Source organism: Gopherus flavomarginatus, chromosome 7 (genome assembly GCF_025201925.1).
Source record: "Gopherus flavomarginatus isolate rGopFla2 chromosome 7, rGopFla2.mat.asm, whole genome shotgun sequence".
Taxonomy (NCBI): Eukaryota; Metazoa; Chordata; order Testudines; family Testudinidae; genus Gopherus; species Gopherus flavomarginatus.
Window position 1 is genome coordinate 113989978 of NC_066623.1, and position 20456 is coordinate 114010433.

The following is a 20456-nucleotide window of genomic DNA, read 5'->3' on the forward strand; positions in this document are numbered from 1 at the left end:
CCTCTTCCACGCCACCGTCTTTTTTCCCGTCGTAGTAGACACCGTCAGGCCACTCCGCATCATCTCCCTGGACTGTAAACTGACAAACCTGTAAGTCTCTGGAATAGAAAGGCTTGAGAGAATTAACATGGTACACTTTAGGCTTTAGTGAGGAATTGGGAAATGCTATGAGGTAGTTTACAGCTCCCAGGCGCTCTTGGACCGTGAATGGCCCTTCCCATGATGCTTCCATCTTATGGGCCTGTTGCGCCTTCAAGACCATAACCTGGTCTCCTATTTTGAAGGAACGTTCTCTGGCATGTCTGTCATACCAGGCCTTTTGCTCTTCCTGAGCATCCTTTAGATTCTCTCTAGCAAGGGCTAAAGACTGTCGGAGGGTGCTTTGTAGGTTGCTTACAAAGTCCAGAATGTTAGTTCCTGGAGAAGGCGTAAACCCCTCCCATTGCTGCTTCACCAACTGTAATGGCCCCTTAACCTCGTGACCATACACAAGTTCAAATGGTGAAAACCCTAAACTGGGATGTGGTACAGCCCTGTAGGCAAACAGCAACTGCTGCAACACTAGGTCCCAATTATTGGAGAATTCGTTGATGAATTTTCGTATCATGGCCCCCAAAGTTCCATTGAACCTTTCCACCAGGCCATTGGTTTGATGGTGGTACGGGGTGGCAACCAAGTGATTCACCCCATGAGTTTCCCACAGTTTTTCCATGGTCCCTGCCAGGAAATAAGACCCTGAATCTGTAAGGATGTCGGAGGGCCAACCTACCCTGGCAAAGATGTCTGTTAGGGCCAGGCACACAGTGTTAGCCCTGGTGTTGCCTAGAGCGACTGCTTCTGGCCATCGGGTAGCAAAGTCCACTAAAGTCAGTACGTACTGCTTTCCTCTGGGCGTCTTTTTTGGGAAAGGGCCCAGAATATCCACAGCTACTCGCTGAAATGGGACCTCAATTATGGGGAGTGGCTGGAGAGGGGCCTTGACCTGGTCTTGAGGCTTACCCACTCTTTGGCATACCTCACAAGACCGGACATACTTGGCAACATCCTTGCCCATCCCCTCCCAGTGGAAGGACTTCCCCAACCGGTCCTTGGTTCTGTTCACCCCAGCATGGCCACTGGGATGATCATGGGCTAAGCTTAAGAGCTTCCCCCGGTACTTAGTTGGAACCACCAACTGTTTTTGCGGCTGCCATTCTTCCCGGTGTCCACCAGAAAGAATTTCCTTGTATAAAAGTCCTTGGTCTATAACAAACCGGGATCGATTAGAAGAGCTGAGAGGCGGTGGGGTGCTCCGTGCCGCCGCCCAAGCTTTCTGAAGGCTGTCATCCGCTTCCTGCTCAGTCTGGAACTGTTCCCTTGAGGCTGGGGTCACCAGTTCTTCCTCAGACTGTGGACTTGGGCTTGGTCCCTCTGGAAGCGATGTAGGTGATGGGGTTGTTTCCGTTGCTGGTGAACTGCTCTCCGCTGGTGCACCTGAGGGTATTTCAGGCTCTGGCTGAGCCTTTTGGGTATGGCTGTCTTTTGCTTCTGCCAGTTCTGGCTCGCTGGCGCCCTCTGGCGTTGAGTTTGAAGATGTGGTTGCACTTGCTGGTGCTGGTTGCTGTTCCAGTTCCGGGCCTGGGACTGGAGATGCTGTGGCTGTTTCAGTGGTAGGCATGGAATCCGGGTCCACTACCTCCGTCTGGGTCTCTGGTAACACAGACGGGGCCTCTGTGGACGGTTCAGGAACAGGAATGGGTCTGGAAGCTTGCCTGGTTTGGCTACGTGTAACCATTCCCACTCTCTTGGCCCGCCTCACCTGGTTGGCCAAGTCTTCCCCCAGTAGCATGGGGATAGGATAATTGTCATAGACTGCAAAAGTCCACATTCCTGACCAGCCTTTGTACTGGACAGGCAGTTGAGCTGTAGGCAAGTCTACAGCTTGTGACATGAAGGGGTAAATTGTAACTTTGGCCTTTGGGTTGATGAATTTGGGGTCAACGAAGGATTGGTGGATAGCTGACACTTGTGCCCCCGTGTCTCTCCACGCAGTAACCTTCTTTCCGCCCACTCTCAAATTTTCCCTTCGCTCCAAGGGTATTTGAGAGGCATCCGGGCCTGGGGATCTTTGGGGTGATGGTGGTGTAATGAATTGCACTCGCATGGTGTTCTTGGGACAGTTGGCCTTGATATGTCCCAGTTCATTACACTTAAAGCATCTTCCATCTGATGGGTCACTGGGCCGAGGTGAGTTACTGGAGACTGGTGAGGTTGAAGGGTAGGGTATCTGTGGCTTTACTTGGGTGGTATGTGGGGTCTTTGGCTGTCCTCGGTTGTAGGGTTTATGGTCTGTGTGCCCCCTGGGGTAATCGTTCCCCTTGACAGTAGCTTTCTTGCTTTCTGCCAGTTCCATCCATTTGGCTCCAATTTCCCCCGCCTCAGCGATATCTTTGGGATTTCCATCTTGTATGTACCGTGTGATGTCTTCAGGAACACCATCCAAGAACTGCTCCATTTGTATGAGGAGGTGCAGTTCTTCCAAGGTTTGAATGTTGTTTCCTGTTATCCAGGCCTCATAGTTTTTTGCAATGTAGTAGGCGTGTTTGGGAAATGACACCTCTGGTTTCCACTTTTGGGTTCTGAAGCGCCGACGGGCATGATCTGGGGTTATCCCCATCCTGTATCTGGCCTTGGTTTGAAAAAGTTTATAGTCATTCATTTGCTGCTTAGGCATTTCAGCTGCCACCTCTGCTAAAGGTCCACTGAGCTGTGACCTCAATTCTACCATGTACTGGTCTTCGGGAATGCTGTACCCAAGACAGGCTCTTTCAAAATTTTCCAAGAAGGCCTCGGTGTCATCACCTGCCTTGTAGGTGGGAAATTTCCTGTGCTGTGGAGCAATAATTGGCGCCGGGTTGTTAGGGTTGGCAGGCACATGCAGCCCAGCTTTGGCCAACTCCAGTTCATGTTTTCTCTGTTTTTCCTTCTCTTCATTCTCTTTTTGTTGTTTTTTCCATTTCTTTTTGTTGTTTTTCCATGTCTCGGCGGTGGGCCGCCTCTTCTTCTGCTTGTTTCCTTCGGTAGGCCACCTCTTCTTCTTCTAGTTTTCTTTTGTGTGCTGCCTCTTGGGCTGCCTGTTCTCTTTGGAAGGCTGCCAGTTTGATGCTTTCTTCCTTTTCTTTCATCTCCATCTGTCGCCTGTGTTCAGCTTCTTTGATTTGTTCTTCGGCCTCAATTTTTGCCTTAGAAGTCATGATTCCTGTTTTCTTGTGTTGGGGTGCCCTCCGGTGTTTATCTTCTGAACTGCAGGTTCTCTGTTGCCTCCTGAAGTCTGCCTAGCAACAGTGCCTTTAGCTAATTTTCACTGTTAAGTAAACCTGAAAAACCACTTTATTTGCATTCATATAGTGCTGGTAATGACTCTCAATGGGAGTGCTATTGTGTGACAAAAGACCCTTAACAGTCTGGTAATGGCTTCTTGCTTAACATGCAAGCCACAAACTGCCAGAGAGAGCAGAAAAAAAAATTCTCTTTGGTTCCCTTTTAAAACCAAACTGTTTCTCTCTGCTAAAAAGCCCTTAGCAGAGAAAAGAAAAATATAATATTCCTACTGGCTTCTGGATTCTGTCTATATCCCACCCGCTGCTACACCATATCATAACCTTAGTCCCAGATTTGGACCTTAGCGTCCAAAATATGGGGGTTAGCCTGAAAACCTCCAAGCTTAGTTACCAGCTTGGACCTGGTACCTGCTGCCACCACCCAAAAAATTAGAGTGTTTTGGGGCACTCTGGTCCCCCTGAAAAACCTTCCCTGGGGACCCCAAGACCCAAATCCCTTGAGTCTCACAACAAAGGGAAATAATCCTTTTTCCCTTCCCCCCTCCAGGTGCTCCTGGAGAGATACACAGACACAAGCTCTGTGAATCCAAACAGAGTGACTCTCCCTCTCTGTTCCCAATCCTGGAAACAAAAAGTACTTTCCTATTCCCCCAGAGGGAATGCAAAATCAGGCTAGCAAATCCAACACACAGATCTCCCCTGATTTCTTCCTCCCACCAATTCCCTGGTGAGTACAGACTCAATTTCCCTGAAGTAAAGAAAAACTCCAACAGGTCTTAAAAGAAAGCTTTATATAAAAAGAAAGAAAAATACATACAAATGGTCTCTCTGTATTAAGATGATACAATACAGGGTCAATTGCTTAAAAGAATATTGAATAAACAGCCTTATTCAAAAAGAATACAAATCAAAGCACTCCAGCACTTATATTCATGCAAATACCAAAGAAAAGAAACCATAGAACTTACTATCTGATCTCTTTGTCCTTACACTTAGAAACAGAAGACTAGAAAGTAGAAACTACTTCTCCAAAGCTCAGAGAAAGCAGGCAGACAGACAAAAGACTCAGGCACAAACTTCCCTCCACCCAGAGTTGAAAAAAATCCGGTTTCCTGATTGGTCCTCTGGTCAGGTGCTTCAGGTGAAAGAGACATTAACCCTTAGCTATCTGTTTATGACAGGGGTGCAGAGCCACGTGCTTGTGTCAGGTCTAGTCACAGCTTCTCAGCTCTGGGCCTAACCTGGCCGGGGCAGAGGGCAGCCAGGTCCCGTAGGGGCAGGGCTGGGGAGCCCCATGGCCTACGGCGGGGTGGGGTGCAGGGCTGATCGCTCAGCTCCGGGGGGCCTGTTCAGGGGAAACCAAGGACCCAATCCTGCCATGGCCCTGCTGACCAGTGTGTTCTTACTGTGTTCTTTGAATGCTGAGTGGGGACTGTTGGCTTGGGACAGTTGCAGGGGAGTTTTGCTGGGACTGTCTGCATTGGGGATGGGAGCCTTTCCTTGAGGGAGGATACCTGAGCAGGTAAGATGAGAACCCAGGAAGGGGGTTGGAGGCCAGGTGACACCTGGACCCCAGAACCTGGACAAAGGCTGGGGGAGGAGCTGGAGGGAGGCTGAGTGAGAGGCTGGAGGGAGTTTTCAGTTTGGAGCTGGCTGGGAGACTGGAGGAGAGCCCACATGGGGCTCTGGTCTCCCTAGCCCCCCAGATGGACCTAACTGAGGGGGTCCTGTTGTCTGTAGCAGCAAGACCTGCCTTGGACTGTGTTCCTGTTGTCTAAATAAATCTTCTGATTCACTGGCTGGCTGAGAGTCACGGTGAATCGTAGGAAGCCGGGGGTGCAGGGCCTTGACTCCCCCTCACTCCGTGACGACCAGTTACCCTGTGCACACCTGCATGTGGACCCAAGAGCTCTCGGCATTGCCTGGTGTGGGGGCAGGGTTATAGGGACTGTTTTAGGGTGTGTGATGTGCCCTTGATGTGACCCACACAGGAAGGGTTTAGGGCAACAGCTCTGCCACCCCCCCAGGCGGGCGAGGAATCGCAGCCCACCCAGCTAGGCCAGGCCCAAAGGGCTGCGCTTGGTTCTAGGCTGAAATGTGCCCAGTAATGAGCCAGCTGGTGCTGAACGTGCCGGCAAGCGACTCATGATCTTTGAAAAGGCTTGGTAATCAGGGGAGGTCCCGGATGACTGGAAAAAAGCTAATGTAGGGCCCGTCTTTAAAAAAGGGAAGGAGGAGGGGTCTGGGGAACTACAGTCCAGTCAACCTCATCTCAGTCCCTTGAAAAGTTATGGAGCAGGTCCTCAAGGAATCAATTCTGAAGCACTTATTCGAGATTGGTGAGGCCCCATCTGGAGTACCGTGTCCAGTTCTGGGCCTCACACTACAAGAAGGATGTGGAAAAATTGGAGAGAGTCCAGCGGAGGGCCAGAAAAACGATTAGAGGGCCAGAGCACAAGATTGTTTAGTCTGCAAACGAGAAGATTGAGGGGGGATTTGATAGCTGCTTTCAGTTACCTGAATGGAGGTTCCAAAGAGGATGGATCTAGACAGTTCTCAGTGGTACCAGGTGGCAGAACAAGGAGCAATGGTCTCAAGTTGCAGTGGCGGAGGTTAGGTTGGATATTAGGCAAAGACTTTTTCACTAGGAGGGTGGTGAAGCACTGGAATGGGTTCCCTAGGGAGGTGGTGGAATCTCCTTCCTGAGAGGTTTTTAAGGTCAAGCTTGACAAAGCCTTGGCTGGGATAATTTAGTTGGGGATTGGCCCTGCTTTGAGCAGGGGGTCGGACTAGATGACCTCCTGAGGTCCCTTCCAACCTTATCAAGGTCTATGATTCTAAGCCGAGCCGTATGGTACAGAAATGAGTCCCATGGACCCGCCATCTGGCATGCAGCTCGGTCTGGCACCTGCCACGTGCTGCCGAGCCAGGCCCGCCCCTGTGCAGACCTGGGAGGACTGGTGGTGGGGGGTGCGGGAGATGCCAAGGCTGCTTTCCCGCCACTCTATGGTGGCAGGGGGTAGATGCAGGGTGATTTCCTGCTGGCTAAGGGCACCGGCTGTCTCAGCCTGGGCCAGGCCGTGCTATGAGTTTGGGTCGCTCGGCCCCGAGAGCTGGGGCGAGGTGTTCACAGCACACTGAGCCCGGCCCCACAGCAGGAGAGAATGAATGTCCCACCAGGGCCAGGAAGGGAGGCAGGAGCCCCATGGGGGCTGCAGGTGCCATCACTGAGCGCGCCTGCCTGGTGGAGCTGAGCACTTGAGTGGGTTGGGGCAACCCCTCAGCTGGGTGTGTTGGGGGAAGGGGGGGCCCCCCAACAGTGAGCAGATCCAGTGCAGCAAATGGTATATGGGGAGGGGGGGGGTGGGCCTAAAGCCATGGAAAAACCTGCTCCCCCACAGGGTGGTGCCAGCCTCGTGTCTGTCCCAGTAAGATAGTTGGTCTCAAGAGAGAAACTATTTTCCCCAGAGCAGCCCAGAAACAGGTTTTAAAAAGATCTTTGCTCTGGGAAGAAACGATGCTGAACAGACCCAGAAATGGCCACAGCGAGAAGAAAAACGCATTTCTAGTGAGAAGAAAACGTAGCCGAAGAGCAGCCGCGCGAAACGGGAAGAAGAAACTCCCGACATAAGAAACCCCCAAAGGCCAGAAAGTTGGTTCCGCAAAAAGAAAAAGAATCCCAAAGCCCCGCAAACACCCCCTTACAGAGAGTGCCCTGCAATCCTTATTGCTCTGTTTTTGCCACCGCTCGCCAGGGGAGAGCGCGAACGCAGTCCCCCACTACCACAAATTATGCAGTCGAGTTTCCCGCATTTGGGGAAATCGCAGGGGTCAGCACACCCGCAGTGCAATGGATGAGCCTCACCCTGGGAAAACCACCTTCGTGATCATGGTATCTCCCCTGCCAGGTAAGTATGAGCTCCGCCCGCCCCGCCGCCGCCCGCCCTCGCTCGCCCCACACTTTGAACACACGGGGCGGACCGCCGCGCCCCGACCGCCGGCCTCGCCCACACCGGCCCCCACTGCCGACAGCTGCCCCGACGCGTCCGCGAGGCGCCTCCCTTCTCCACGCCGAGCTCCCGGGGCCAAAGTCGGGCCCTGCTGGGCAGTCCGCCTCCGCTCCCACAATGCTCTGCTCGGACACAGATCTGCATACGTGATCACGCAGCTCCGCCCCTCCATACGGGTCCCGCCCCCTGCGTGCCTGGGACCAGTTCTCTTCCGTGGCCGGTCCGGGTTCTGCCCGTCGAGCCAGGGCGGCGGGGACCCCCCCTGCCCTACTCTGGCACAGTCATATGGGGGGCAGCTCCTCAGCCCCCAACAGCATTTGGGGGTGACGTGGGGGCGTGACCCGGACCCCAGTGCTGTCCCCGCCCCCTGCCCTACAGGAACGTGCCCTGCAGCCTGGGCGAGCCTGGCACCCAAGGGCTTACAGCTGCTGGGGGCGGGGGGCACAGGTTTGAATCCCCCCCAGGGGCAGCACCCATCACTCACTCCTCCCCCACCCCCGCATGAGGACAAGCTGCATCAGAGCCACCGTACTAGGGAGAGGGTCACTCTCCAACTCTGCTCCCCCAGCTCCCGGTACCCTGAGAGAGAGACTGAGCCCCACGCAGGCACATCAGAAAAATAGGGCTCCGATGAGAACAGGCGTGGCTGCAGGTTAGAAGTTAGGGCTGGGCTAGCAGGAGGCTGCGGGTCGGGATTGAGGGGCACTGTCAGAGCTGAGGGGAGCCCTGGGCCGGGCTAGAAGGGGGCTGCGAGTCGGGAATGAGGGGCACTGTCAGAGCTGAGGGGAGCCCTGGGCCGGGCTAGAAGGGGGCTGCGAGTCGGGAATGAGGGGCACTGTCAGAGCTGAGGGGAGCCCAGGGCTGGGCTAGCAGGGGCTGCGGGTCGGTATTGATGGGCACTGTCAGAGCTGAGAGGAGCCCAGGGCCGGGCTAGCAGGGGGCTGCGGGTCAGGATTGAGGGGCACTATCAGAGCAGAGGAAGCCCAGGGCTGGGATAGCAGGGGCTGCGGGTCAGGATTGAGGGGCACTATCAGAGCGGAGGAAGCCCAGGGCTGGGATAGCACGGGGCTGCGGGTTGGGGTAGGGGCACTGGTAAAGCCAGCCAAAGTCAGGCAGCAGAACAACAGAGGGTGCTGTAGGCTGGGGCGGGGAGTGTAGGGGCACGGGCAGAGCTGGGGGGTGCTGTTATAACCTTAGTCCCAGATTTGGACCTTAGCGTCCAAAATATGGGGGTTAGCATGAAAACCTTCAAGCTTAGCCACCAGCCTGGACCTGGTACCTGCTGCCATCACCCAAAAAATTAGAGTGTTTTGGGGCACTCTGGTCCCTCTGAAAAACCTTCCCTGGGGACCCCAAGACCCAAATCCCTTGAGTCTCACAACAAAGGGAAATAATCCTTTTTCCCTTCCCCCCTCCAGGTGCTCCTGGAGAGATACACAGACACAAGCTCTGTGAAACTACACAGAGAGACTCCCCCTCTCTGTTCCCAATCCTGGAAACAAAAAGTACTTTCCTATTCCCCCAGAGGGAATGTAAAATCAGGCTAGCAATTCAACACACAGATCTCCCCGATTCCTTCCTCCCACCAATTCCCTGGTGAGTACAGGCTCAATTTCCCTGAAGTAAAGAAAAACTTCAACAGGTCTTAAAAGAAAGCTTTATATAAAAAGAAAGAAAAATACATACAAATGTTCTCTCTGTATTAAGATGATACAACACAGGGTAAATTGCTTAAAAGAATATTGAATAAACAGCCTTATTCAAAAAGAATACAAATCAAAGCACTCCAGTACTTATATTCATGCAAATACCAAAGAAAAGAAACCATATAACTTACTATCTGATCTCTTTGTCCTTACACTTAGAAACAGAAGACTAGAAAGTAGAAAGTACTTCTCCAAAGCTCAGAGAAAGCAGGCAGACTCACAAAAGACTTAGACACTCAATTCCCTCCACCCAAAGTTGAAAAAATCCGGTTTCCTGATTGGTCCTCTGGTCAGGTGCTTCAGGTGAAAGAGACATTAACCCTTAGCTATCTGTTTATGACAGGTGCACACAGGGCCCCAGCTCTCACTCTGCAGCTGGAATAACTCGCTCCCTAAAGCTGCGGAGTCCCCCCGCCCCGGGCTCAGAGGTCCTGCACCAGGGGCAGCAACCAGGCTCCTAGGGGTGGGGTGCAGAGCCACGTGCTTGTGTCAGGTCTAGTCACAGCTTCTCAGCTCTGGGCCTAACCTGGCCGGGGCAGAGGGCAGCCAGGTCCCGTAGGGGCAGGGCTGGGGAGCCCCGTGGGCTACGGCGGGGTGGGGTGCAGGGCTGATCGCTAAGCTCCGGGGGAGCCTGTTCAGGGGAAACCAAGGACCCAATCCTGCCGTGGCCCTGCTGACCAGTGTGTTCTTACTGTGTTCTTTGAATGCTGAGTGGGGACTGTTGGCTTGGGACGGTTGCAGGGGAGTTTTGCTGGGACTGTCTGCATTGGGGATGGGAGACTTTCCTTGAGGGAGGATACCTGAGCAGGTAAGATGAGAACCCAGGAAGGGGGTTGGAGGCCAGGTGACACCTGGACCCCAGAACCTGGACAAAGGCTGGGGGAGGAGCTGGAGGGAGGCTGAGTGAGAGGCTGGAGGGAGTTTTCAGTTTGGAGCTGGCTGGGAGACTGGAGGAGAGCCTGTCATAAACAGATAGCTAAGGGTTAATGTCTCTTTCACCTGAAGCACCTGACCAGAGGACCAATCAGGAAACCGGATTTTTTCAACTTTGGGTGGAGGGAAGTGTGTGTCTGAGTCTTTTGTCAGTTTTCCTGCTTTCTCTGAGCTTTGGAGAAGTACTTTCTACTTTCTAGTCTTCTGTTTCTAAGTGTAAGGACAAAGAGATCAGATAGTAAGTTCTATGGTTTCTTTTCTTTGGTATTTGCATGAATATAAGTGCTGGAGTGCTTTGATTTGTATTCTTTTTGAATAAGGCTGTTTATTCAATATTCTTTTAAGCAATTGACCCTGTGTTGTATCATCTTAATACAGAGAGCACATTTGTATGTATTTTTCTTTCTTTTTATATAAAGCTTTCTTTTAAGACCTGTTGAAGTTTTCTTTACTTCAGGGAAATTGAGTCTGTACTCACCAGGGAATTGGTGGGAGGAAGAAATCGGGGAGATCTGTGTGTTGGATTGCTAGCCTGATTTTGCATTCCCTCTGGGGGAATAGGAAAGTACTTTTTGTTTCCAGGATTGGGAACAGAGAAGGGGAGTCTCTCTGTGTAGTTTCACAGAGCTTGTGTCTGTGTATCTCTCCAGGAGCACCTGGAGGGGGGAAGGGAAAAAGGATTATTTCCCTTTGTTGTGAGACTCAAGGGATTTGGGTCTTGGGGTCCCAGGGAAGGTTTTTTCAGGGGGACCAGAGTGCCCCAAAACACTCTAATTTTTTGGGTGGTGGCAGCAGGTACCAGGTCCAAGCTGGTAACTAAGCTTGGAGGTTGTCATACTAACCCCCATATTTTGGACGCTAAGGTCCAAATCTGGGACTAAGGTTATCATAGAGCCCACATGGGGCTCTGGTCTCCCTAGCCCCCCAGATGGACCTAACTGAGGGGGTCCTGTTGTCTGTAGCAGCAAGGCCTGCCTTGGACTGTGTTCCTGTTGTCTAAATAAATCTTCTGATTCACTGGCTGGCTGAGAGTCACGGTGAATCGTAGGAAGCCGGGGGTGCAGGGCCTTGACTCCCCCTCACTCCGTGACGACCAGTTACCCTGTGCACACCTGCATGTGGACCCAAGAGCTCTCGGCATTGCCTGGTGTGGGGGCAGGGTTATAGGGACTGGTTTAGGGTGTGTGATGTGCCCTTGATGTGACCCACACAGGAAGGGTTTAGGGCAACAGCTCTGCCACCCCCCCAGGCGGGCGAGGAATCGCAGCCCACCCAGCTAGGCCAGGCCCAAAGGGCTGCGCTTGGTTCTAGGCTGAAATGTGCCCAGTAATGAGCCAGCTGGTGCTGAACGTGCCGGCAAGCGACTCATGATCTTTGAAAAGGCTTGGTAATCAGGGGAGGTCCCGGATGACTGGAAAAAAGCTAATGTAGGGCCCGTCTTTAAAAAAGGGAAGGAGGAGGGGTCTGAGGAACTACAGTCCAGTCAACCTCATCTCAGTCCCTTGAAAAATTATGGAGCAGGTCCTCAAGGAATCAATTCTGAAGCACTTATTCGACATTGGTGAGGCCCCATCTGGAGTACCGTGTCCAGTTCTGGGCCTCACACTACAAGAAGGATGTGGAAAAATTGAAGAGAGTCCAGCGGAGGGCCAGAAAAACGATTAGAGGGCCAGAGCACATGATTGTTTAGTCTGCAAACGAGAAGATTGAGGGGGGATTTGATAGCTGCTTTCAGTTACCTGAATGGAGGTTCCAAAGAGGATGGATCTAGACAGTTCTCAGTGGTACCAGGTGGCAGAACAAGGAGCAATGGTCTCAAGTTGCAGTGGCGGAGGTTTAGGTTGGATATTAGGCAAAGACTTTTTCACTAGGAGGGTGGTGAAGCACTGGAATGGGTTCCCTAGGGAGGTGGTGGAATCTCCTTCCTGAGAGGTTTTTAAGGTCAAGCTTGACAAAGCCTTGGCTGGGATAATTTAGTTGGGGATTGGCCCTGCTTTGAGCAGGGGGTCGGACTAGATGACCTCCTGAGGTCCCTTCCAACCTTATCAAGGTCTATGATTCTAAGCCGAGCCGTATGGTACAGAAATGAGTCCCATGGACCTCCCATCTGGCATGCAGCTCGGTCTGGCACCTGCCACGTGCTGCCGAGCCAGGCCCGCCCCTGTGCAGACCTGGGAGGACTGGTGGTGGGGGGTGCGGGAGATGCCAAGGCTGCTTTCCCACCACTCTATGGTGGCAGGGGGTAGATGCAGGGTGATTTCCTGCTGGCTAAGGGCACCGGCTGTCTCAGCCTGGGCCAGGCCGTGCAATGAGTTTGGGATGCTCGGCCCCGAGAGCTGGGGCGAGGTGTTCACAGCACACTGAGCCCGGCCTCACAGCAGGAGAGAATGAATGTCCCACCAGGGCCAGGAAGGGAGGCAGGAGCCCCATGGGGGCTGCAGGTGCCATCACTGAGCGCGCCTGCCTGGTGGAGCTGAGCACTTGAGTGGGTTGGGGCAACCCCTCAGCTGGGTGTGTTGGGGGAAGGGGGGCCCCCCAACAGTGAGCAGATCCAGTGCAGCAAATGGTACATGGGGAGGGGGGGGGGTGGGCCTAAAGCCATGGAAAAACCTGCTCCCCCACAGGGTGGTGCCAGCCTCGTGTCTGTCCCGCTAAGATAGTTGGTCTCAAGAGAGAAACTATTTTCCCCAGAGCAGCCCAGAAACAGGTTTTAAAAAGATCTTCGCTCTGGGAAGAAACGATGCTGAACAGACCCAGGAATGGCCACAGCGAAAAGAAAAACGCATTTCTAGTGAGAAGAAAACGTAGCCGAAGAGCAGCCGCGCGAAACGGGAAGAAGAAACTCCCGACATAAGAAACCCCCAAAGGCCAGAAAGTTGGTTCCGCAAAAAGAAAAAGAATCCCAAAGCCCCGCAAACACCCCCTTACAGAGAGCGTCCTTCACTCCTTATTGCTCTGTTTTTGCCACCGCTCGCCAGGGGAGAGCGCGAACGCAGTCCCCCACTACCACAAATTATGCAGTCGAGTTTCCCGCATTTGGGGAAATCGCAGGGGTCAGCACACCCGCAGTGCAATGGATGAGCCTCACCCTGGGAAAACCACCTTCGTGATCATGGTATCTCCCCTGCCAGGTAAGTATGAGCTTCGCCCGCCCCGCCGCCGCCCGCCCTCGCTCGCCCCACACTTTGAACACACGGGGCGGACCGCCGCGCCCCGACCGCCGGCCTCGCCCACACCGGCCCCCACTGCCGACAGCTGCCCCGACGCGTCCGCGAGGCGCCTCCCTTCTCCACGCCGAGCTCCCGGGGCCAAAGTCGGGCCCTGCGGGGCAGTCCGCCTCCGCTCCCACAATGCTCTGCTCGCGCACAGATCTGCATACGTGATCACGCAGCTCCGCCCCTCCATACAGGTCCCGCCCCCTGCGTGCCTGGGACCAGTTCTCTTCCGTGGCCGGTCCGGGTTCTGCCCGTCGAGCCAGGGCGGCGGGGACCCCTGCCCTACTCTGGCACAGTCATATGGGGGGCAGCTCCTCAGCCCCCAACAGCATTTGGGGGTCCCGTGGGGGCGTGACCCGGACCCCAGTGCTGTCCCCGCCCCCTGCCCTACAGGAACGTGCCCTGCAGCCTGGGCGAGCCTGGCACCCAAGGGCTTACAGCTGCTGGGGGCGGGGGGCACAGGTTTGAATCCCCCCCGGGGCAGAGCCCATCACTCACTCCCCCCCCACCCCCGCATGAGGACAGGCTGCGTCAGAGCCACCGCACTAGGGAGAGGGTCACTCTCCAACTCTGCTCCCCCAGCTCCCGGCACCCTGAGAGAGACTGAGCCCCACGCAGGCACATCAGAAAAATAGGGCTCCGATGAGAACAGGCGGGGCTGCAGGTTAGAAGTTAGGGCTGGGCTAGCAGGAGGCTGTGGGTCGGGATTGAGGGGCACTGTCAGAGCTGAGGGGAGCCCTGGGCCGGGCTAGAAGGGGGCTGCGAGTCGGGAATGAGGGGCACTGTCAGAGCTGAGGGGAGCCCAGGGCAGGGCTAGCAGGGGCTGCGGGTCAGTATTGAGGGGCACTGTCAGAGCTGAGGGGAGCCCAGGGCTGGGCTAGCAGGGGCTGCAGGTCGGTATTGATGGGCACTGTCAGAGCTGAGGGGAGCCCAGGGCTGGGATAGCAGGAGTTGTGGGTCGGGAGTGAGGGGCACTGTCAGAGCTGAGGGGAGCTCGGGGCTGGGCTTGCAGGGGGCTGCGGGTCTGGATTGAGGGGCACTGTCAGAGCTGAGGGGAGCCCAGGGCTGGGCTATTAGGGGGCTGCGGGTCAGGATTGAGGGGCACTATCAGAGCTGAGGGGAGCCCAGGGCTGGGCTAGAACGGAGTTGCGGGTCGGAGTGAGGGGCACTGGTAATGCCAGCCAAAGCCAGGCAGGCAGAACAGCAGGGGGGTGGATGGCCAGGCTACCAAGGCCCAAGGCTGCTCCTACCTCTCCCCCCGTCAGCCAATGAGTCAGTGAATGCCAGAGGGCACCCAGCCAGTTCTCCACTCCCTGGCCACTTAGCAACCCACACTCAAAACAAACATGAGTGGTAGCCTGGCCCTCCTCGCCGCATGCCCTGAACTCAGCTGCTGTGCTGCCCTTGGTGCTATGGCCACAGCAGGGTGTGCTGCCCCCGGTGCCATGGCCACAGCAGGGTGTAGTGCCCCCCAGTGCCATGGCCACAGCAGTGCGTGGTGCCCCCGCAGCCGATCCCCACGTAGCCCCCAGCAGCTCATACTGCTCCCCCCAGCTAACCCCCACACTGGGGCACTAGGTCAGGTAAGGCTCCCCTCTAGCTCTGCATGGGCCCGGCAGGGTATCACCCCCTACTGAATCGCCATCACCACGTCGTCCTGGTGTGCCCCAGCCAGGTCCTGCCCCAGCCCCACCCCACTGAACCTGGGCACTTGGGGCAGGCCCAGCCCTGAAGCTGCAGCCTGGGCTGAGACCCCCCCGCCCCGCCCTCCCCCACCCCGGTTTCACCCGGGGTCTTTGCTGGCTGCCTCTCTGCTGACAAGTCCCTGGGTGTGAGCAGGAGCAAAGTCCCTGAGCTGGGCCTGCCCTGGCCGGACGCTCCAGAGCACCCTGGCAAAGAAGCCAGTGGAGAAATCCAGCAGCTGCTTTGGGCTGAGCTAAAACTCCCCTGGGCCAGCCCAGGGGCTCAGCTGCCAGTTCCCAGGGCACCAAGAATAGATTCCGCCATGTCCCTGGCGCAGGGCCGGGAAAGAGGAGCTGGAGTAAGATCCCTGCCCTGCCCCCGCCCTGCCTGCAGGAGACAAGCCGGACCCCCTGGACAGGGTGGGCATGCAGGGCAGCACATCCCAGCATTGGCCCCCATTGGCCCCGGAGGAACTGACTGTCCTGGGCAATCCTGGCCTCAGTGTCCCTGCCTGGCTGAAGAAGGGAACCCTGTACTGGCGGGCCCCTCACCTCTGCCTCTGGTCTCCCTGGGGAGCAGGGGAGAGCGCTGCTGGGCTTGGAGGCAGCCTGCTGCTCCGGCTCTGCCCACCTGGAGGGGCTAGCTGCAGGCCAGGCGGAGGTGACCACACCGAGCGCAGACCCTGAGCCAGTGAGGCAGGGGGCATGAGCTCAGCGTGGCCGGGGGCGGGCAAAGGAGATGTCAAGGGCTTGTTGGGCTGCACCAGGCCTTGGCTGGGCAGGGCCGCGGGCTGACTGGGGTCCCTGGAGGTAGAGACCCATCAGTGCCACAGGGACGGCTCAGAACAGCGCCGGCCTCGGGATCCAGCACCTTGCACTGCCCCTGAGTGGCTGCTGCTACGTGTGATGGGCAGAGACTGCAGGGGGCTGGGCAGGCTAGACAGACAGATGCAGGGGGGCGGTCTGGACGTGCTGCACTGTGCCCACTGCTGTGACCCACCCAGCTGTCACGTGCCCTCACTACCAGCCTTGGAGGACCCCTCTGTGGGCCCTGTATGTCTGAGCCTGGCAGCCCTGCCATAGATGGGGAAACGGAGGCACAGAGTGAGCACACAACTTCCCTGAGGTCCCCCAGGGGGCCTGTGGCAGAGGCAGGCAATGAACCCAGGAGTCAAGACCCCCAGCTGGGGCTACAGTCACAAAGGGGAGCCTGCTGTCCCAAAGGCCTTCCCAGGCACAGCTCCAGCGGGAGGCAGTAATGACCAGCGGCCCCTTGTCCCCAGCCCGACTCACCCAGGGATGTGGGGTGCAGGGACGTGGGGTGCTGGCTATAGGCCATCAATGGGCAAATCCTCCCCAGACCCCCTTAGTCTATCCCTGCAGCCCCCTGCTAGCCCAGCCCTGGGCTCTACCCACCACCAGCTCTGCTGGTGCCCCTCACTCCCAAGACGCAGCCCCCTGCTAGCCCAGCCCTGGGCTCCCCCCAGCTCTGAGGCGTTGCTGAAACCAAGACACTGACTCAGCAGTGAGCTCCATGGAGCTTTATTGATCCTGTGTGCGCTGCAGGGCAGCCCCAGGGCCCCGAGTGACCCCCCGGAGGCCTGGTCCAGCATGTGCCAGGGCTGGCCCCCTCCTTCGGTGGCCCTGTGACTTGGTGAGGGGTGTGATGTGGCCCTGGGGCTGGTGGGCCTCCAATCCCCGTCCAGGATCATGCACACGCTGGAGAGGTCAGCCCTGAGGCAGGGCCTGTGCACAAAGGGGCTGGAAAGCAGCTGGCATCCCAAGCTAGGTCTCCCCCCAGCTCAGGGGGGTCCCTGGGCAGCGCACACCCCAGGGGAGGCAGGAGGGGGCTCACCCACGAGGCTGGGCCAGCGGTGTAGCCAGGTGGAGGGAAGAGGGGGAGCGGGAAAAAAAAAAGGCGCCACCCGCTGCGGTGCTTTTACTGACGGGGCGGTGCTCCGGGTCTTCGGCGGCACCTTGGTGGCAGGACCTTCCCTCGCTCCACAGGTCTTCGGCGGCATTTCGGCGATGAAGCTTCAGTGCCGCTGAAGACACCCGGAGCCACTTGTGCTTGGTGAGGGAGCGGCCGCAACTGGGTTGGGCCCTCTGGCTAGTCTGGGCTGCTAGCTAGCCTTTGTTACAGCCCAGGTGTATATTAGAGCAATCCCTGGGCTGCTGTAGCTGGCCCCGGGCTGCAGGAGGTACTAACCTGACCTTCCCCAGTTCCACACGAGATCGGGCTCAGACAGGAGGCTGTCACGTCACCCCACTCAGCCTCCTGTCTGGGCCACAGGAAAATCCAGGCCTGTCTCAATCCACTGCCAGAGTGCGGGGCTGTCGGCTCAGCTGATCTGGCCATGCCTGAATAGGAGATGATGGGTGGGAGCCTCTCCCCGGCCCTGCCCTGCCACCCCCAGCCATGCCAACTGGGCAGCCTACCTGGTCCTCACAGCAAACTCACGCAAGGGGGAGCGTTGTGGGCAGGTGCCATCTCAGCCCTGCCCCCCCACGCAGGACAATGGCAGCCCTGAGCCTGGCCTGGCACTGGCTGGGATGGGCCAGGCCTGCCCCCAGCTCTGGCACAATGAGTGCGCAAGGCCAGCAGCGTCCTGGGAAGTGCACTTTGCCCCGTCACTCATCCTGGAGACGAGGGAACAGCCTTTCCCTGCCCCCCGCGACGCCCGGTGCCTGCCACTGGCTGCCACCTCCTCACTCGAGGTAGCTGTGGTGCTCCCGGGGCTGGGTGCCCCTGCGGCGCTGGCACAGACGGGATGGTGCCCCGCTCCCCTTCTTCAGCACATGGCACTTCCAGGCCTCAGCGATGCACTCGACCTGCAGGGGGGACACCAGGCTGCTGCTGTGCTGGCTGGTCCCAGCCACACCGCGGCTGGCCCTGGGCACACGGCTCACAGCCGGGCCCAGCCGGACACAGGGCCAGGCACCTAGGGTTTGGGCTGCAAGATGTGCCGAGAAGTGGCAGGGATGGAGAGGGCAATGCGGCTGATGCCTGGCACAGGGGGCCGTGGGGCAGACACCAGGGTCAGTGCTGCAAATGTCTCTGCTTGTCCCTGGCAGCAGCTTCCTGACCGCAGTCGCTTGGCATCTCTTGCCAGCCGCTCCACGCCCTGGGGGCACTGTCCAGACCCACCCCCAGGGGCGGCCTGAGGGCCTTCAGCGGATCCCATGTGCCCCCCTGCCAAGGGTGCATGGCCTCACGGACACAGACAGACGGACATAGACAGATGGATGTAAACAGCCAGGGCCACAAGGACAGACGGATGGACACAGACACAGCTAGGGCCCATGGACAGACAGACAGACACAGGCAGACGGACACAGACACAGCCAGGGCCCATGGACAGACAGACAGACACAGGCAGATGGACACAGACACAGCCAGGGCCCATGGACAGACAGACAGACACAGGCAGACGGACACAGACACAGCCAGGGCCCATGGACAGACAGACAGACAGACACAGGCAGATGGCTGCAGCCAGACGGATACAGCCAGCCGGCCCCTCACCGGGATGAGCGGATCCCTCTGGTTGTGGCTCTCCAGGGCTGCCAGCTCATGGGGTGAGAGCAGGGGCAGGCGGAGCTCACGCACCGGCCCCGCTGCCACCTCGGCCACTGGCCGCTCCAGGACAGCCTGGAACAGGAGTGCAGGGTCAGGGGCCGGATCCATGACCCCGGGAGCCAGTGGGTGGGGGGATGATCTGGGGAGCCAGAGGGTGGGCGATAATCTGGCATCTAGCCCTCAGGGCAGACAGGGGAGCACTGAGGGGTGGGCAGGGACTGTCATCACCTGTGCTTGTGCCCCAGAGATTGGGGCCTGGGTGGCAGCCGGAGCCTGGGAGCTGAGGACAGGTGCCCTCACCTGGGACACCGTGGGGCCCTGCGCTCTGCTTTTCCAGGGTGGGTGGGGTGGGTGGGAGGTGGGTGGCTGGCAGCAGGGCCGGCTCCAGCATTTTTGCCGCCACAAACAGCAGGGGGAAAAAAAAAGCCACGATTGGTGGCATGTCAGTGGCAGCATAACCGCCGCTGCTTCATTATTTGGCAGAATCTGGCGGCCGGTTCTTCCCTCCGAGAGGGATTGAGGGACCTGCCCTGAAGAGCTGCATGTGCTGCCCCTCTCCGTTGGCCACCCCAGGCATCTGCTTGCTGCGCTGGTGCCTGGAGCTGGCCCTGGCTGGCAGCCAGGATGCCTGGGTTCTAACCCCAGCTCTGGGAGGTGGGGGGGGCGGGGATGGAGGGATCTGCCAGCCAGGATGCCTGGGTTCTAACCCCAGCTCTGGGAGGTGGGGGGGCGGGGATGGAGGGATCTGCCAGCCAGGATGCCTGGGTTCTAACCCCAGCTCTGGGAGGGATCTGGCAGCCAGGATGCCTGGGTTCTCTCCTGGTTCTGGGTGAGGAGTGGGGTCTACGGGTTAGAGTCGGGGCGGGTCCATTCCCAGCTCTGCCATGCACTCACTGGGTGACCTCCATGCTGGGGGCTCAGATGCCTGCTTGGCCCCAGCTCCTGGGCATGGGGGCTGCCGGCACTCACCGAGCTGACGTGGGCCCATTCCCGCACGGCCCGGATCAGGTCTGGCTCGTCGATGGCCAGCCGGTCGCTGCGCAGCACGGCCACCAGCGCTGCGGCCGACAGCTCATGGAAACTCCGTGTCTGCACCACCTCCTGCCATGCCGCAAACGGACCGGGTCACCCTTGGCAGCCTGGCAGCGGGGCTGACCCCACCTGGCACAGGGCGGGCACAGAAACCCTCCCCACACCTCCCGGACGTGTACCCTGCCACCCCCCCCATTAGCCCCTGTCCCTGTCCTGCTAGCCCTCTGCACCTCCCCCATCCCACCACTCCCTGCCCTGCCCCATCCCATCCCCCCTCCACCGCATCCCTGTCCTGACCCCTTCTCTTGGCTGCTCATGGCGCAGGGCCCATGTGGGGCATTGGCCACATGCCCGAGTCTGCTAGCGGGTGGCAGGGGGCAGGGGTATTGTCAGAGCTCATGGGAGGGCAGGCCAATGCACAGCCCCCACACACACCTTGTGCTCTTAGACCCCAGGGCTGTGCACCTCTGGCCAAGCCCTGCTGCCCTGTGCCCCCCCTTACTCCCTGAGTAACAATACCTGCGTGCAGTCCTCCACGAAAACCAGGCAGTGCTCCTGCAGGTCCGTCTGTCCATAGGTCACAGCTGCCTGTGGGAAAAACACAGACAGACAGCTGGAGTCAGCTGGAGACTGGGGCACTGGCACAGCAGGGGGCTGCGGGTCAGGAGTGAGGGGCAACGGAGGAGCTGAGGGGGAGCCCAGGGCTGGGCCAGCAGGGGGCTGCGGGTTGGGAGTGAGGGGCACCAGCGGAGCTGAGGGTGGGGAGCCCAGGGCTGGGCTAGCAGGGGGCTGTGGGTCTGGAGCGAAGGGCACCAGTGGAGCTGGGAAGCCCAGGGCTGGGATAGCAGGGGGATGCGTGTTGGGAGTGAGGGGCCCCAGCAGAGCTGGTGGGGGGGAGCCCAGGGCTGGGCTAGCAGGACTCCGTGTCGGGAGTGAGAGGCACCAGCAGAGCTGGGGGGGAGCCCAGGGCTGGGCTAG

General features: G+C 57.9%; 1 protein-coding gene and 2 non-coding genes across 3 annotated transcripts in view; all 3 read right to left on the reverse strand.

Annotated features, from left to right (window-relative positions):
- Positions 1-7072: 7072 nt before the first annotated feature.
- Positions 7073-7236, reverse strand: LOC127056074 (U1 spliceosomal RNA). The gene has a single exon (XR_007775717.1). It is a non-coding gene; the product is annotated as a U1 spliceosomal RNA (small nuclear RNA).
- A 5708-nt stretch (positions 7237-12944) lies between these two features.
- On the reverse strand, positions 12945-13108 carry LOC127056085 (U1 spliceosomal RNA). Its single transcript, XR_007775728.1, has one exon. It is a non-coding gene; the product is annotated as a U1 spliceosomal RNA (small nuclear RNA).
- A 3250-nt stretch (positions 13109-16358) lies between these two features.
- Positions 16359-20456, reverse strand: part of BTBD19 (BTB domain containing 19) — a 76354-nt gene continuing 72256 nt past the window's right edge. Inside the window, exons 5-8 of the mRNA XM_050961235.1 lie at positions 19998-20066; positions 19416-19547; positions 18393-18518; positions 16359-17698 (exon numbers count right to left, since the gene is read on the reverse strand). Of these exons, the coding sequence (XP_050817192.1) occupies positions 17576-17698; positions 18393-18518; positions 19416-19547; positions 19998-20066 (450 nt within the window). The 3' untranslated portion in view covers positions 16359-17575. The remainder of the gene's footprint in view (positions 17699-18392; positions 18519-19415; positions 19548-19997; positions 20067-20456) is intronic.